The sequence below is a fragment of the Bos indicus genome, chromosome X (assembly GCF_029378745.1).
Source record: "Bos indicus isolate NIAB-ARS_2022 breed Sahiwal x Tharparkar chromosome X, NIAB-ARS_B.indTharparkar_mat_pri_1.0, whole genome shotgun sequence".
NCBI classification, from domain to species: Eukaryota; Metazoa; Chordata; class Mammalia; order Artiodactyla; family Bovidae; genus Bos; species Bos indicus.
The window spans coordinates 112,466,660-112,484,065 of NC_091789.1; the positions used below are offsets into that span (position 1 = coordinate 112,466,660).

General features: G+C 42.5%; 1 protein-coding gene and 1 long non-coding RNA gene across 2 annotated transcripts in view; one reads left to right on the forward strand and one right to left on the reverse strand.

Moving 5' to 3' along the window:
- Positions 1 to 3,268: 3,268 nt before the first annotated feature.
- The window catches only part of TSPAN7 (tetraspanin 7), a 131,359-nt gene continuing 117,221 nt past the window's right edge, over positions 3,269 to 17,406 (reverse strand). The window contains exons 6-8 of the mRNA XM_019956099.2: positions 12,354 to 12,437; positions 4,481 to 4,553; positions 3,269 to 4,229 (exon numbers count right to left, since the gene is read on the reverse strand). Coding sequence (XP_019811658.1) covers positions 4,485 to 4,553; positions 12,354 to 12,437 — 153 coding nt within the window. The 3' untranslated portion in view covers positions 3,269 to 4,229; positions 4,481 to 4,484. The remainder of the gene's footprint in view (positions 4,230 to 4,480; positions 4,554 to 12,353; positions 12,438 to 17,406) is intronic.
- LOC139181189 (uncharacterized) lies at positions 10,249 to 15,690 on the forward strand. Its single transcript, XR_011565258.1, has 3 exons — positions 10,249 to 10,545; positions 11,642 to 11,707; positions 14,011 to 15,690. It is a non-coding gene; the product is annotated as an uncharacterized lncRNA (long non-coding RNA).

Genomic DNA, 17,406 nt, shown 5'->3' on the forward strand with positions numbered 1-17,406 from the left:
ATGTTGAATTTTATCAAAAGCATTTTCTGCATCTATTGAGATGATCATATGGTTTTAATTCTTCATTTTGTTAATGTGGTGTATCACATTGATTGATTTGTGAATATTGAAAAAATCCTTGCATCTCTGGAATAAATCCCACTTGATCACAGTGAATGATCCTTTTAATATATTGTTGGATCTAGTTTGCTAGCCTTTTGTTGAGAAATTTTGCATCTATGTTCATCAGTGATATTGGCCTATACTTTTTTTAAATTGTGGTATCTTTGTCTGGTTTTGGCATCAGGGTAATGGTGTCCTCATAAAATGAGTTTGGGAGTGTCCCTTCCTCTGCAATATTTTGGAATAGTTTCAGGAGGATAGATGTTAACTGTTCTCTGAAAGTTTGATAGAATTCACCTGTGAAGCCATATGGTTCTGGACTTTTTATTGTTGGGAGTTTTTAAATCACAGTTTTCAATTTCAGTACTGGTAATTGGCCTATTCATATTTTCTATTTCTTCCTGGTTCAGTCTTGGAGATTGTACCTTTCTAAGAATTTGTGTATTTCTTCTACATTTTCATTTTATTGGTATATAGTTGTTAGTAGTAATCTAAGATCCTTTATTTCTGTGGTGTCAGTTGTAACTTCTTTTTCATTTCTGATTTTATTGATTTGGGCCTTCTCCCTTTTTTTCTTCATGTCTGGCAAAAGGTTTATCAATTTTATCCTTTCAAAGAACCCATCTTTTAGTTTCATTGATCTTTTCTATTTTTTTACTCTATTGCATTTATTCCTGCTCTGATCTTTATGAGTTATTTCCTACTAACTTTGGAATTTGATTTTCTTTCTCTAGTTTGATTTTCTTTCTCTAGTTGCTTTAGGCATAAGGTTGGGTTGTTTATTTGAGATTTTTCTTATTTGCTGAGGTAAGCTTTCATCACTATAAACTTCCCTCTTAAAACAGCTTTTGCTGTGTCCCATAAGTTTTGGATACTTGTGCTCTCATTTTCATTTGTCTCTAGGTATTTTTGATCTACTGTTTGATTCCTTCAGTGATCCATTAGTTGTTTAGTCACAATTAACAATACATCAGTGGATTAAGTCATCAACTTGTACACTTCAAGCCTATACAATATCAAATACATCTCAGTAGTGTATGCGTGCTCAGTCATGTCTGAACTTTGTAGCCCGCCAGGCTCCTTTGTCCATGGGACTTCCCAGGCAAGAATACTGGAGGGGTTGCATTTCCTCCTTCAGGGCATCTTCCCAACCCAGGAATTAAACCCGTGTCTCTTGCACTGCAGGAAGATTCTTTACCACTTGAGCCATTGGGAAGCCCATAAAGCTGGAAAAAACTAATTGACTATATGTGAAAAGTCAAATGATAGGCTGAGAGAAAATATTTGCAATAAATACTGATACATCCAAGTAAGGATTTGCATCCAGAATACATAAAGAATTTCTACAAATCAATTAAGATAACTGAAAAAACGCACAAGACTTGAATACCTCATAAAAGAAGATATCGGGAATTCCCTGGCAGTCCAGTGGTTAAGACTCCATGCTTCCACTGCAGGGGGCACAGATTTGATCCCTGGCCAGGGAACTAAGATTCCACATGCCACACAGTGTGGCCAAAAAATAAAGATATCAAAGTAGTCAATGACAAAGTGAATGTTCAGTATTACTAATTATAATGTTAAGTCAAACTGAGATACCACCACACATTCAGAATGGCAAAAAAAAAAAAAAAAAACTAAGGCTGAGAATAACAAGTGTTGATGAAGGTGTGAACAAACTGGAACTTTACTACTCTGTGGTGGGAGTATGAATTAGCATAATGACTTTGGAATAAGGTTAGGCAATACCTTTTAAAGCTAAATATACCTTATTTCTGAGCAAGGTTGAAACATAAATACTTTATAGTTCTAAAGTCAAATAAATCTTTGTTAAATGTTTCACACTGAAATTATATAATGGTGAGATCCAAATTCAATTTAGAAAGTGTATAGATTTCTTGTTTACCAAAGTATAACAGTATTAGTATACTAGTGAATGCATAGTTTGCAAAAAGGTGAACCATGGATGGGGCTCTATTTAGAATTTTACAGAAAAGCCTCATTTTATTATATAACAAAAGAGAAATGTAAATGAAACTTTGAAAAGTTTTGGGCTATACAGAAGAGATCTCTAATTCTCTAAAAATGCTGACCTTTCGAAGAGGGAATATCTGAGGGTGTGGGTCAGATACTGTAAGCCTTTTAGGGTTTACTTCCTGTAGAGTTCAGACTAATATGTGGATATAGTTAGAACACCATCTCCATCAGAGAAGATCCTCTTATTTGGGAAAAGATCAATAAATGCTTCTACTAGTTTTTAAGGATGATCCATTAAGAAGGAATGGAAAAGGAAATGGCAACACACTCCAGCATTCTTGCCTGGAGAATTCCATGGACAGAGAAGCCTGGAGAGCTATATAGTCCATGGGGTCACAAAGAGTCAGACATGACTGAGTGACTAATACACACACACACATATTAAAAAGGAAAAAAATAGATTGCAGATAATATGTACTGTACCTATTGCTAAAATGCTCTTTAAATCAAGTATAAGGATTTCATACTTTAGTATTAATATAAGCCATGGCATTGGGACAACTGAATGGTATGATGTCATCTCTTCTCTAGATTGAGTTTATTCAATCCAGAGAAGAATAAAGGAAGGGAAGAATACATGATCATTAGGAACAATAAAGGGGAAAGTAGATGTTTGTTTCCTTTTTTAAAGTGACATTCAGACTCAAAAACTCTGAAATCTTTCTGCCTCTAGCCTGAAATATGAAGATTCTATTTTTGCAGCCAACAATACATCCTGTTTATGATAAATGATTCAAGTTCCTGGAATGTCCATTAAAAAAAATCTATCCCTTCAATTTTTACACTGTTCAATGCTATTTAGTGGAGTTGGAGCTTGTAAGGGGGGATGTGTCAGTGTGTACAGTGGCCCACCTCCGATCCCCTATGGCAGTGGTCCCCAACCTTTTCGGCACCAGGGACCAATTTCATGGAAGACAGTTTTTCCACAGACCGGGGGGAAGAGGGGATGGTTTGGGGATGATCCAAACGCATTACATTTATTGCATACTTTATTTCTATTATCATTACATCAGCTCCACACCAGATCATCAGGCATTAGATCCTGAGGGTTGGGGACCCCTGTCCTATGGAACAAAATGGAATAGAAATGTGTTTAAAAACTTTAAGAACAAAGACCAGAACACAGTAATTTGTAATGACTATTTATTAATACATGTATCACAAATGTTCACAATATCAATGCATTCTTGTTGGCATGCGAGACAGAGGCATTTTTAAAGATCTTTTAAAAATATCTTGACTTTTGTTCCCCCTTCACACTCATTTTTAAATTGATTTTGATGAGGTCCTCGATGTCCGTAATGTCAATGCAAAGAAAAAATATAGAAAGAAGTAAAATAACACAATAGCAATTAATTGGGGAAAACCAGAAGTAATTATTTCCTTCACAGGAAGCAACAATACAGCTTTGTAACAGGGTTATACAGGTGCACTAAACCCTCTATATGTTCCCAGGCATGTAACAGCAAGGAGTAAGGAGGCCACCCAAAGCTCAATAATCTCCTTCGTGCATGACACATGCCCTTTTCTCCTCAAGGACAATTGCAAAGTATTACATGCCTAGGCAGCCTGAAGAAGGTAGGAAAGAGCCTTAGTAAAAGGGAAAACCCAACCAAAGGAGATTAAGCCAAAAGAACAGATAGCTATCTGCTTATCTATATCTAGGGGGTGTGCAGCGTTTATCAATCATGATCAAGGGCTAACAGGAGCCTCCCACACTACATGCAGGGCCCAGCAGGGCCAGTGATGGTGTGGAGAACCAGTCACCTACAATGAGCTGCAGTTGGACCAAGTACAGATGGAGGAGCTGGCACGCACAGGGCCTTGGGCGGGGTCCCCTAGGACTAGATGCAGGGAACCTGGCTACACTGTGGCACAACAGGGCTTCACGAAATGGAATGCTACGCATGACGCAGGCTGAAAGGTGGAGCAGAGGCTGTGTGGGAGCGTCAGTTGCAGTTGCACGCGGGGTGGGGTGGGGGTTAGGACAGGTGTATTATGTACTGTGCTCTAACATTCTTTGGAAGTCTTTCAAAGATTGCTGCAGTTCCTTTTGAAAACAGGTCTCTTATTCCATCATTCTTGAAAGACTAAGAGAGAAATTAAAACACGTAAATGACTCACCATTAATAAGGACTTAAGGTAACAAGCTGAAGAAAGCATTTTGATATTTTTCACAATAGCAGTAATCACATCTCTTGCCCAGCACCAGAGAAATGAGGCTTTGGCACATGGCCAAGTGCCACTGAGAACAAGGAGTGAAGTGACCAAGCAGTACCCTCATCCCTTTGAAGGGGGGAGTCCAGGCCCCAAAGGGAGAGCCCTCCCCACCGCCACTCACCTCCTTACACCATCTCATACTGGTTGGCCGTGATGAACCGGGACAAACAGCAGGCCAGCAGCATGCCAATCAGCTGTTGGCAGAAGGAAAAAGACAACACGCTCTCAAGTCACTGAGGTAACACATTTCTTTGACCCGCCCCCCTCCACCCAGATATAATTTTTAACGACTGAGGGCTTTTGAACATGAGTGGGGAAAGGGCACTAGGGAAAACAGTCAAGCCTCATTTCAGTAGTGGGACCAAAGACTTAGGAAGTCTAGGTGCTGGTGGAGGACAGCTAGAAAGTCTCGAACTGGCCATAAGGTTACAGTTCTAGCTCACTTTGACCACTGAAAAATGACTTTTGACATGTAAGTAATATTAAAATGTGTTCCTATGTTCTGAGAGTAATGAAAAAAATTAAGTTACTACAGCAAGGTAGTAGTAACTACCCGGCATTAGTCTGGTAGAATTGAATGCCAGGGTTGAATTTAGAACCATAACCACATGCACTGGGAAGCTATCTCAGCACAGGCTGATACCCCAGCCATACCTGGCTGACAAGATAATAGTTCTTTCCCTGAGACAATGGGATGCTATTCTTGGAGAGTTTGCCAAGTCAGTAAGTCATGAAGTAAGTCATGGTTTGTGAGGTTGAGGGGGGGCAGGTTTGAACTTCTCTTTATCTCTAAACCATGTAGATATTGTAGGCCTAAATGGGCCCATCTACACCCAATGTCTACCCCCTGGTTTTTCAGCACAACCAATATCAGAGTACTTCCACCCTCCCAATCTTCTACCTACTTTGTGCTTTGACTTAACTTCTAACACAAGTGAATCTGATAAAAAGCTGTTACTTCACTGTATCTGTTCTGCTCACTGGAGACCACAGTTCTCATTCCTGACTCAGGAAGATCAGCACTTTTTGGACAGGACCCTGATTGTGTACTTGAGTCTGACTGTCTGCAGCTTCTCTTGGCCTGGTGAGGGTCACTTCTTCTTAAGCAATTGGCCATGTGTTATTGGTTCAGAGGTGGCAATGACCTTGAGAGACAGTCTAGTATAATGTCAGCTTCCCTGGTGGCTCAGCTGGTAAAGAATCCGCTTGCAATTCAGGAGACCTGGGTTCAATCCCTGGGTTGAGAAGATCCCCTGGAGAAGGGAACGGCTACCCATTCCAGTATTATGGCCTGAAGAATTCCAGGGACTGTATAGTCCATGGGGTCGCAAAGAGTCGAACACAACTTAGTGACTTTCATACTCTTCTGTGGCCCCAGGACCACCCAAATCAGCATCATCTAGGACTGGGGCCCAGAAACTGATGTTTTAACCAGACTTCTAGGTGACAGAACCACTCACCCAGTCTATCTGGTCACCCTTATCTTACAGATTACACACTGGGTCCTACTATTGATCAAGGCAACACCCAAACTCTATTCTCCTTCCTCTCTGCTCAACCCTGCAGGCTGCAACCCACCTGATTCCCCCTCTCGGTCAAATCCCAGATTCTTCTCTTCCTTTATGAAATGGAAATTGTGCTATAAAACATGCAGATTATAACCTCTGTCAGGTAAGGAAAAGTCACCACCTTATTGGACTCATTTCCTACCAAGACTCTGGCCATCATTTTGTGCCACAAAATACACAGTATTATGCCTATACCAAGTGGCCAAAGTAACCATGGCTGTAACCTCCAAAAAGTGTTAGTTGTCAGTCGTGTCTGACTCTTTGTGACCACATGGACTGTAGCCAGCCAGGCTCCTCTGTCCATGGGGATTCTCCAGGCAAGAATACTGGAGTGGGTTGCCATTTCCTTCTCCAGGGGATCTTCCCGACCCAGGGATCAAACCCAGGTCTCCCGCACTGCAGAAAGATTCCTTACCCTCTGAGCTACCAGAATAGCGTGCCAAATGAGAAAATAAAATCCCCTCCATGAGTACAAGGATTTTGAACCTTATAGTTTGTCTCTTTTCATTACAACTGCTATTTTTCAGGACCAATATACACCAGATCACACTTTAGATACTCTCAAAAATCAGATGCCAGCCAAAAACCAGAGGCACACTGAACACTTGGGAATACCGAGTTATTTAATCCCTAGTACATACCTGGGCAGTACTACCATCCCAATTTTTCAGGTAAGTAAATGGGTTCAAGAGAGGTTAAAGAACCCCCCTCAAACCATACAGGAAGCCCACACAGTTTATGGCTCCAGCCTCTTCTTCTAACCAAGAAGAGCCCCCTTTCCAGCCTAGACCCTTTCCTCTCCAGAATAACTCCTTTGCCTCTCACCACCAGGGCTCCCTTCCTGCCTTACATTGCAAACTTCAGGGAGAGGGCTTTCAGTGGGCATCACTTTATTTGATCTCAAGTTCCTAGACACTCCTTTCTTTGTAAAGCTTATTAGCACTTCAGGTTTTTTTTCATTGACCTCCTGTATGTTTCAGCACTTACAGTAGTCAGCATGCCACCTCACAGTTTGCAATGCTCCTGTATTCAGTGGTCTGCAGTGCTCTCAGCCCCCATGCCAGTTCACAAGCCACACAGCCAAAACATTCTGTAGTATGCATCAGTATTTCTTGTACCTAAAATGCCTATTTTCAAGGCAATATAGTGTGTTCCTCCACCTTTTTACCCCCAAACAGAAACAGTATCATTTTTAAAGCACTGGACAGACTTTCTCACAGAAATAATAACTTTAAAGATATAAGTAAAAAATAAAAGCTATTTGCTTTCAAACTGTATTTTGTATTTCTAGGGCAAGAACATACCTTCTTCTGTTTGTTCATGGGAGAAGACAGATTTTTAAAAATTATTTTTTAACATCTACTAAGAAATTGTTCCTTAAAAAAGTCCTGAGCTGGGGTATATACAAGCTTTGTGAAAACGCTAATTTACATACATTGGCTTTTATTCTAGTTAATTCTGGTGTAAGAAAAACTAGAATCTGGGATACGGTGGGTGTTCTGAATTATTTGCAGGGTTACTGATTTCACATTTGCTACAGTGTTTCACCATATTTGAGAGAGAACTTTGATCTCTCGTTTCCCTTATCCCCAAGTTAAAGGAAAATGGGGAGGGGGGAACATGCTATACTTAATACCATTTATTAACAGATTATTTCTAGGTACATAACTGAAAACCTATTAAAGGTAAAGACACGGGCTCTTCCTCAGTCTGAATCAGGACCAAATGCTCACTTGCCACTAGACCCAATTATTCTATAGATAGAAAAATCCATCCTTATTTAGATGAAACCTTTCTTTAGGTTAAATATATGTAAATTCCTCAAGAACAGAGGTATGTTTTGGGGCTGATGTGTTAAGGCGGGAGTATGTGGGCTCCAAAATCACTGCAGATGGTGACTGCAGCCCTGAAATTAAAAGACGCTTACTCCTTGGAAGGAAAGTTATGACCAACCTAGATAGCATATTCAAAAGCAGAGACATTACTTTGCCAACAAAGGTCTGTCTAGTCAAGGCTATGGTTTTTCCTGTGGTCATGTATGGATGTGAGAGTTGGACTGTGAAGAAGGCTGAGTGCTGAAGAATTGATGCTTTTGAACTGTGGTGTTGGAGAAGACTCTTGAGAGTCCCTTGGACTGCAAGGAGATCCAACCAGTCCATTCTGAAGGAGATCAGCCCTGGGATTTCTTTGGAGGGAATGATGCTAAAGCTGAAACTCCAGTACTTTGGCCACCTCATGCGAAGAGTTGACTCACTGGAAAAGACTCTGATGCTGGGAGGGATTGGGGGCAAGAGGAGAAGGGGACGACAGAGGATGAGATGGCTGGATGGCCTCACTGACTCGATGGACATGAGTCTCAGTGAACTCCGGGAGCTGGTGATGGACAGGGAGGCCTGGCGTGCTGCAATTCACGGGGTCGCAAAGAGTCAGACACGACTGAGCAACTGATCTGATCTGATCTGATGTGGGTACAGGGACAAACTTCTGCTTTAACCCCCAGAGAGAGAGAGACAGGAAGAGGAGAGCTTGCCTCTTATGCTAAAAAGCCTCAGGACAGAGATCCCAGAGCCACCTCTCCGTCTCCTCGTGGCCGGTGAAATGCCAAATCCCATATAGCCTAGGGAGTTTGAGATCAGATTCCTGGTATTTGGTCATCTAAGGCTTTGTAATTAGCCTTCGTCTAATTGTTGGAAGTAACATTTTATTTCTACCACTCAGCCTTGTCTGTACTATATTCTGCTTTCTTTTGGGTCACGAAAGCCTCAGGGAGGACCTTCACGAACTGAGAAGCCACAGAGGGAAGGAGAGAAAAAAGGCCCTTGACTCACATAAGGCCAACTCTAGCTTTCTCAAAGCTTCCGCACAAAGAGAGCTCCAGTAACAGGGATCGTGTCAATGGGGCTCTGCAGATCCCCAGGAACAGGGTGGAGGCCAAGGGGTGGGGGAGAGGGGCTGAGAGAGGGTGGAGTCTAGCTCAACCAAGACCAGGGCTGTTAGAGGAAATGGGGCAGGGGTATCTTCCCCTGCAATCACCGTGGCCACCAAACGGGCCAGTCCCTGATCCCTGAGGGGCAAAGAGAGGCCAGGTAACAAAGCTATAAAAGACAACTTGCTTAACAATAGGTCTAAAATTTCAATCTTCTCAATGCCTCCCCTGGTGGCTCAAATAGTAAAGAATCTGCCCGCAATGCAGGAGACCTGGGTTCGATCCCTGTGTCCGAAAGATCTCCTGGAGAAGGGAATGGGAACTCACTCCAGTGTTCTTGCCTGGGAAATTCCATGGACAGAGGAGCCTGGTGGGCTATAGTCCATGGGGTCCCAAAGAGTTGGACACAACTGAGCAGCTAACACTTTCACTTTTCATAATGCCTGTAGAGATTTTATGTTGATGGCCTAACTGGGAAAGTAAATAAAACTTCCACATCTTTAGGAACATGCCAAGGAATCCGATTTAAAACAAAACCATATAAATACTTTTAGGGACTGTTTCAGAGCCTGAAAACAGTAGGGGAATAGGTAAAAATTCTGTTAGCCTTATTTAGCCATGTCTCATCAAGGCTACTGACAGCTTTGTCTTGTCCTCGATACAGAAAAGATAAACAAGTCCTGGAAAAGAACCCTTGGTCCATAACAAATCATGGCAGCAGCCTGTGGGCCCTGGAGGAGGCCCTGCAGAGGAAAGGGTTGGGCAGGACAAGGATGGGTATTATTTGATGAGGACCTTTCTCCTTGCAATTTCATAGACTCAAACACTTTCATTATAAAGGCACAAACTGACTTCCATTTAGGTGCTACATGAGTCAAGAACAAGGGTTATATTTGGCCTAAATGTTGAATGCCGTGGACCAGATGAGATCATCTGAACTGTAGTAGATCTACACTAGTCACTCAACGTCAAGCAAGCCGCTCAGCTCTCCCTTATGGAAAACAGCTCTCCCATCCTTACTCAGGACTGTAACATTCTGTGCTTTGGGGGGATTAATCCAGCCTAACAGTTTCCAAGTCTAGTGAAGCTGATTACATCGTAGACAGAAGTGCTAAATACAGAGACCCCATAGCAGAAGGCCAACCAAGTTCCAATGCAGTATCACAAAGTAATATCAGTGTCTGGACTTGGATGCTTGGCTTCCAGTTCATGTTAGGCGTGAGGGAGGCGATGACTGTGTGTGTGTGTATGTGTGTGTCCATCCCCAAGCCCCCTCGAATAAAAGAGTAGCTGCCAAAGATGCAAGGGAGGAGGTACTCTATCAAAACACACTCAGCTACCTGCTATAAATTAATAGGGCAGCAGGACCTGCCCATCAAGTCTGGACAAACAGGCTTTGCCTTGAGAGGGTAAAGGCACCTGGGAATTTGTGGAGAGAAGTATTTAATGCCTGCCAAACCCCTACTGTCCAAAACCAGCACTCAAGGTCTTTAGCTAAGTTAGTTAACAGGGGACCGAGCACTCACAAGTCTATTAAAAGCTTAGACTTCAGCTTAGTTTTCCTTGTCCACTATACCACATTTAGGTACATTATACCACACTTATGTTTAATTTCTAAGACAACATGTGTGCAAGACTGGTTTGTTCCAACCAAGGACAGCATGGATGTCATGAGAGCAGCTGAGGAGAAGGGTAAGCAGAAGGTGGGGGCAAGTGGGGAGTTGAGGGGCGGGGGCTCTATTCTTTTCTACCTACTTTGATCTCCCTATGGCCTCTCCTCAGCAAAGCTCGCTTTATTACTGGAAGCTCAAGACATAGGCCAATATGATTGATTTAGCCAACATTTATTTGCTAAGTGTCACTCTGACACTTGTCCTAAAATTTCTGAACACATGTGGCTGAAGCTTTGGTGCAAGGTCAGTGACCAGGATCAGCAGGGCTGGTTCTTCTTGAACACGCATCTGCTAAGTGGCCACCATGGTCCCAGAGAGGCCCTGGATCCACTGACATCTGGAAGCCCGCTTCAGCTTCCAGGTTCCCTGAGGCTCCTGGCACCATTCAAAGCTGCAGCTCCCAGTGCATCTGACTACCAAGAGCCACCCATGGCCATTCTTCTCCCTGCCCCAAGGTGAACACGGCAGATCTCAAATCTCTGCACTTGACCAGCCACATGGGTGAATGGTACTGCCTCTGTGATGCTCCTGGGTTTTGGGTTTTGTTTTCTTATCCCAACAACTCTGGAATACCTTGATGAGACCTAAAGTCTCTGTGGAGAGAGTCTGTTTCAGGCTTCCTTGGGGCTTCCCTCTCTCACTGCCCACAGGGCCACAGAGCCAACTCAGTGAGCCCTGCATCAAGGGTTTCTCCTAGGCAGCACAGAAAAACTTTTTGACTTACCTCAGGCTAGGCCCTCCATATGCAAAAACTGCCAGGCTAAGGTGCTATTCCTTGATGGTAAGTACACAGATAGGCTCATCTTATGATAACTTATTAAGCTGTATACTTATAATTTCTGCACTTTTCTGTATATGCCATATTTCAACAGCAAAGTTTTAGGAACAAATTTAGGATTAAAGTGTATCTGTATTGGTTCAGCAAGAAGGAAAGAGGTCTGGGGCCTGCGGGGGCAGGGGGATAGTAATTATAGTCTGGGAGGGCTGATGTAGAATTCAGGCAGGTAAAACCAGAACCATGGCAACATGATTGAGGTGACATTAATTGGGCTTTGCTGGAAAAAATGATCTATTCATCTGAAAAAATTCTGCATTATGTTTGTTGTTGTTGTTAGGTATATATGCTCTATCATCTGACCGGGAGATCAGAAGCCCATGGGACAACACACTGCCTGGTGAAGGTGGGCAAAATTTTCGATTTCACTTAACCATGTTGCATCCTTGAGTATATGTGGCCCGCTTAGTTTGCATAATTGCTTCTCTCATTCTTTTCTGGAGGCCAAGTGGAGATAAAGGGATATAACATTTCCTATACACAAATTCAGTTTCCTCTTAAGAAACAACAATCAGACCTTCAGATCAAAATAATGATCACAGGATGAAGTTCGCTACATTTTTTTTTTTAAGGAAGAGATCTCATGCACAATTCCCAGGAACTAAGAAATCAAAAAAGGACAGGTCAACCAGGAAAAGAGCCTCTCCCCTCTCCCCCCAAATCCAAATCAGCCATTTGATGTTTGGAGTTGTTTATGCTCCAATTAAGGCAGCACTTTGTTCAGCTAACCTCCATTTGACCTACAGAAGAAACGAGTTGTTTTTCTGGAGCTAGTCATTAGTTGAACTGTAACCGATATTCCCTCGATGGCAAAACTTCATTTAAGTTGAAAAAGGAAAATCAATAAACAGATGACCTGAGGATTAATGAGCAAGGAGTTCTGACCCCATCCATCAGCTTTTCCCCAGGCACAGGGAGGCCGCCAGAGAATCTGCAGACCACGAAAAGTGAGCAGGAGACAGAGGAAAGGCTAGACCCGACCACAGGATTACCTGGGAGAATGCAATCCCAAAAGCCACTCCAGCGATGATTCCCATGTTGGTCTCCATGAAACTGGTCACCAGATCATAACAACCCTGAAAACACAGAGACACAGTCTCAGAGACATGTTTTATCCAGGCCAAATGGGCCTGGGTTATCTTGCCACACTCACACATACACCCCAATCTTCATTTCGCAAATACAATGAAAAATTTCAAACAAACAAAAGGAACAGAGGGTGGTACAACAAACTCCCAAGTGACCCTGCCTCTAACATCACAATGAACATATGGTCAGTCTTGTTTCACTTCAATTGCTTCAACACTCATCCCCTGGCTGGAGTGTCTAAAAGCAAATCCAAGATATAGGCTTTCGTTCACAAATGTTTCCATCATAGGATGAAACTGAACAAGAAGGCTGTAAGATCTATGAGACCAATGCTGTAGGGATACAGAGGCAGATTTGAACAGATGAAAAAGCATCCCGCATCCTTGATCAGGAAAGCTCAGCATGATAAACACAGTTACTAGCATTTTCACAACAAATGACAAAATCATAGATAAAGTGAAATCTGGTTAGAAGGAGGTGGTTGAATGCCTGCCAACTTTATGGCACTTTAGGGTTCTTCATACAAAGACTGCTACTTTTTTTTTTAGTAGGGAAAAACCTATGTTCGAGAGTCACTTTTCCATAGATTTACTGTGTGACCTTGAACAAGTCACTTTCCCTCTCTGTCAATAACCTCATTTGTAAAATGAAGTGAGTGTCCCTTTGCCATCCTGTGGAATCTCTGCATGTTGTGATTAATCTGCTGCATTGCCCAACTGTGCTGTACTCAGTCGCGTCCAACTCTTTCGCAACTCTATGGACTGTAGCCTGCCAGGCTCCTCTGTCCATGGGATTCTCCAGGCAACAGTACTGGAGTGGGTTGCCATTTCCTGCTCCAGGGGCTCTTCCTGACCCAGGGATTGAACTTGGGTCTCCTGCATTGCAGGCAGAGCCCATGTTGTGATTAAATCCAACACCGATTTTACCAATTTCAATTGTTTAGTTTAAAATGGATAAAATTCAGTTTCTTTAAAACAAATGATCTGATTTTGATTTTCTTTGGAACTGGGCCAAATCAACCAAGCCTTCTGAAGTGATGTATTCAGCTTTGGAAAATATGGTCTTTTTCCAGTTCTCTGGAAAAGGGCTTCAAACTTGAATGCACGAAGCCTGTGAAAAATCAAGACATTCATTTCAAAAGCAGGGTCCAGAGGATTGTAGTTTATCAAGAAAGGCCCACTGAATTGTAATAATATCTGAAGAACAAGAACAACGAAAAACATGTCTCCCATTTTTTAATTCAAAATGTAATGATTTAACATTTCTCATGGAGCCCAGGAAAATCCCATCAATGCTGTATCTTCTAGTAAGTGATATTTTATGCATTCATATTCTGTTTGCAAAGAAAGATGCATTCATTTAGCAGCAGTGCTTTGACACATGTTTTCAATGCAATGAATAAACTATGCTCCTCGGTTACCTGGTGCAAATTTGAAGGCCAGGGCAGGGGCGGGGGGGCAAAGGAAGTGTATTGTTGTTCATGAGAAGTTTTATAGGAGGAGCTTGCTCACTAATTTCATTTCTACTAGTGAAATTATACATCGCACTCTTTTCCAACAGGTATCAGAAAGGAGGTCAGTTCAGGTTAAGAAGTCAAAGAAGAAGAGAGGTCGATATTCTGTTCATAATAGCACTAATAGCACTTTCTCAAATGGCAACAGCTAAGGTAGTGTTTTGCTGTGCTGGTCATTGTTCACTGCTGTATCTCTTCCCCACAGTCATGTGGGGGAGGTGGAGAGATGAAGTTCAGACCACCAGTGCTACATCAGCTCAAAATACAGAAGCACAAGCCCAATAATAGAAACCAGAGAGAAGTCATGTGGTCTATTTTCTTACTCTGCAAAATAGTTTGGAATCGGTTTGTTTTTGGAATAGTTTTGTTTTGTTTTGTTGCTGTGAACTTCAGTTCTACACATAAGGTGAATATGTTTTCCTAAAGTATGATTTCTTCTCCATTCAGTCAGTCACATTATTTTTGATAAGTCCATTCCAACCAGTAAGAGAAACCAGAAAAATGAAGTAAGGGCTTTGTGTTAGCACAACTGTAGCAAAATCATTCCTTTAAAATCTGGCTCCTCAAAGTGGGGTTTTCTCTGAGCAGCAGCAGTATTCCTGGGGGTTTTGTTAGAAATGCAGAATCTGAGGCCTCAGTCCAGACCTACTGAATAAGAATCAGATCCTGGAGTCACTCATTTTTAATAACTTTTCATGAATGTTAACAATATGTCTAGATGTTTCACGTGCCCATTAAAGTTGGAGAAGCACTCTTCTCTAAGTTCCCCCACTACTTTTCACTCCAAAGAAAGAACCAATTAAATTATAGCAGTAAGACAGTTAGTTAAGATGAGAAGATGAAAGTGATTAGCTTCTTTGTTTTTTCAACAATACAAGATCCAGCTTGCAGTAAATGCTTTCTGTCTCCAGTGTTTTCTCGTCATTTACTCTGTGGACCCACAAGCCCATTTCCCAGGACTTGGCCTAGCTGCTGCTGCTGCTGCTAAGTCGTTTCAGTCGTGTCCGACTCTGTGCGACCCCAAAGATGGCAGCCCACCAGGCTCCCCCATCCCTGGGATTCTCCAGGCAAGAACACTGCAGTGGGTTGCCATTTCCTTCTCCAATGCATGAAAGTGAAAAATAAAGTGAAGTCACTCAGTCGTGTCCAACTCCTAGCGACCCCATGGACTGCAGCCCACCAGGCCCCTCCATCCATGGGATTTTCCAGGCAAGAGTACTGGAGTGGGGTGCCATTGCCTTCTCTGAGGACTTGGCCTAGCTCTGCCCAAACTGCTTGGATCCCACAACCCCAGTGCATGTTTGTCTTCCACCTTAAATTCTCCGGGAAACCACGATCTTATCTGCCCATAACGATCTCATTTCATGTCCTAAAATGAAAGCCTGGTTGTCTAGTGTGAGATCCAGCCACAGAGACCTGCTAAGTGTCCTAAGAAACATCCAGAAACAGCACAGGTAATTTGCTCAGCCTCTCAGCAAGTCTAAATCAACAGAGTCTCTGATGGGAAACACCTGGAAGTGGCAGGCTTTTCGGTAGCAAGAGTAGACGGCTGCTCCGCGGCAGGCTCTGGGAGGAGGCATCTCAGAATAACTTTCTGTCTTCCTCTTGCCCTGGCGGCTTTAAAAACTGGCAAGAAATTCCTAGGTGGGAGGGGCTTGGTCAGTGCTATGAGCTAACTGAATCTATGGCCATTTCATCATTGTGTGTAGCAAAACCAAAACTGTCCTCAAAACAATAAACATCCTGCTTAACTGTTCTCACCTCTTGCCTGCTCTCTTCCAGTGATTTGGACAAGACTATCCCACTCCATATGCATCGCCTTTAAAAAAAATATTTATATGTTTATTTGGCACCATTGGCTTCATTGGGGCACATGGTCTTTAGTTGTGGTGGGCAGGCTTAGATGCCCCATGGCATGTGGGGTCTTAGTTCCTCTCAGTTCCCCAACCAGGGATCAAACTCCTGTGTCCTGCATTGGAAGGCAGATTCTTAACCACTGGACCACCAGGGAGGTCCCTCGCCTACCTTTTATAGATAAGGTGTCAAGAGACTCAGACCTGGGAAGTAATTTGTCTGAGAAGTTCAAAGTTCAAGTGGGCGTTCAATGAGAATACCTAATGAAACTTAAACTAGGCCAATTTCAGTTGTCACTCACTTTTTCTCCGGAGAGGGAGCCAGATAGGAGAGTAAACAGGAAGTGAGGGGAAAGTACCTCTTCGAGGTATCTGAGATGTTCAGGAAAATGTAAAGTAGGATTGGGGGGATGGCGCTGAGAGCGAGGTGAGTTTGTAGGTTATCAGTAGAGTGAAAAAAATGCTCCCCAATCTTTCTTTCTGGAAATCACTGTCAGGATTAGAGAGATGCACTATAGAAGCTGCCTCTAAACTTGCTTTTGAATACAAACAAAAGACTCTGGCTCCAAGGACCTGCTACATCATTTCTAACGAAAGGTACAGTGTGGTAGAGTGCAAGACAGATGTCACTGTCATGACATTGACACCACAGCTGCCATTTAACATGACGGCTAAAATGTTCTTGTCCTTACTCTCTACCATACACTGTGCTTTAGACACTTTATCTCATTCAATCCTATCAATCCTAAGGGGCAAGAATTATTCTCTCCATTTTACAGATGACAAAAGCGAGGCTGCAATAACTTGATCAAGATCACATGACCAACAAGTGGCTGAGCAAGAACTTAACTGCAGTCTGATGCCAGACCCTGTGGTCCTGACTTCGAAGTCCTCAACTTTCACAAAAAGGAGTAGTTTGAGTGAAAAAAAAATTTTTTTTTTTAAAAAGGCTTTTCTCAAGAGTGATGACTGCTGTATCTGCAAAGGATCTCCTGAGGCTCTGCTGTACCAATATCTTATGGCCATAAAGCACATCTTGCCTTTTATACATTGGAGCACCCACTGAGGGCCAGGTCAGCTCAGCACTACATACAATGGCAGCATAATGGCAGATAGGGGATTAGTGGAGGTGTCCAGGAAGAAACCAGGAGTCACCTCACTGTCAAGAGGTGAACGAGGCCTCAAAAATTCCAGTCAGAACAAATGTCCTCTTGGCTCAGACAAGCAGCTGTCTGTACTGAACATCTTACCTCCCCACACTGACAGAAAATAATAAGCCCAGAATGACAAATTGAGCTTCTAGAATGGCAACAATGCCTTGTAGCACTTCTGCTACAAGTATAGACATTACATGGGGAAAATATAGAAAGCATCTTTCTACATTCAAATCTTGAAAGGATTTCTGTGAATCATTCAGTAGTTGGCCCAGATCCCATAGGTTTTTGAAGATCTTCACTTGACCTTACTCAGAAAAGAAAAAATTTACCTGATGGTGGCAACCATAGGTAAACTCAACAGTAGGGTTTTGCTCCCTTTTGTTTCACCAAAACATATTTCCTACATGGCATTTCTCTAGATCTTTAAAAATAG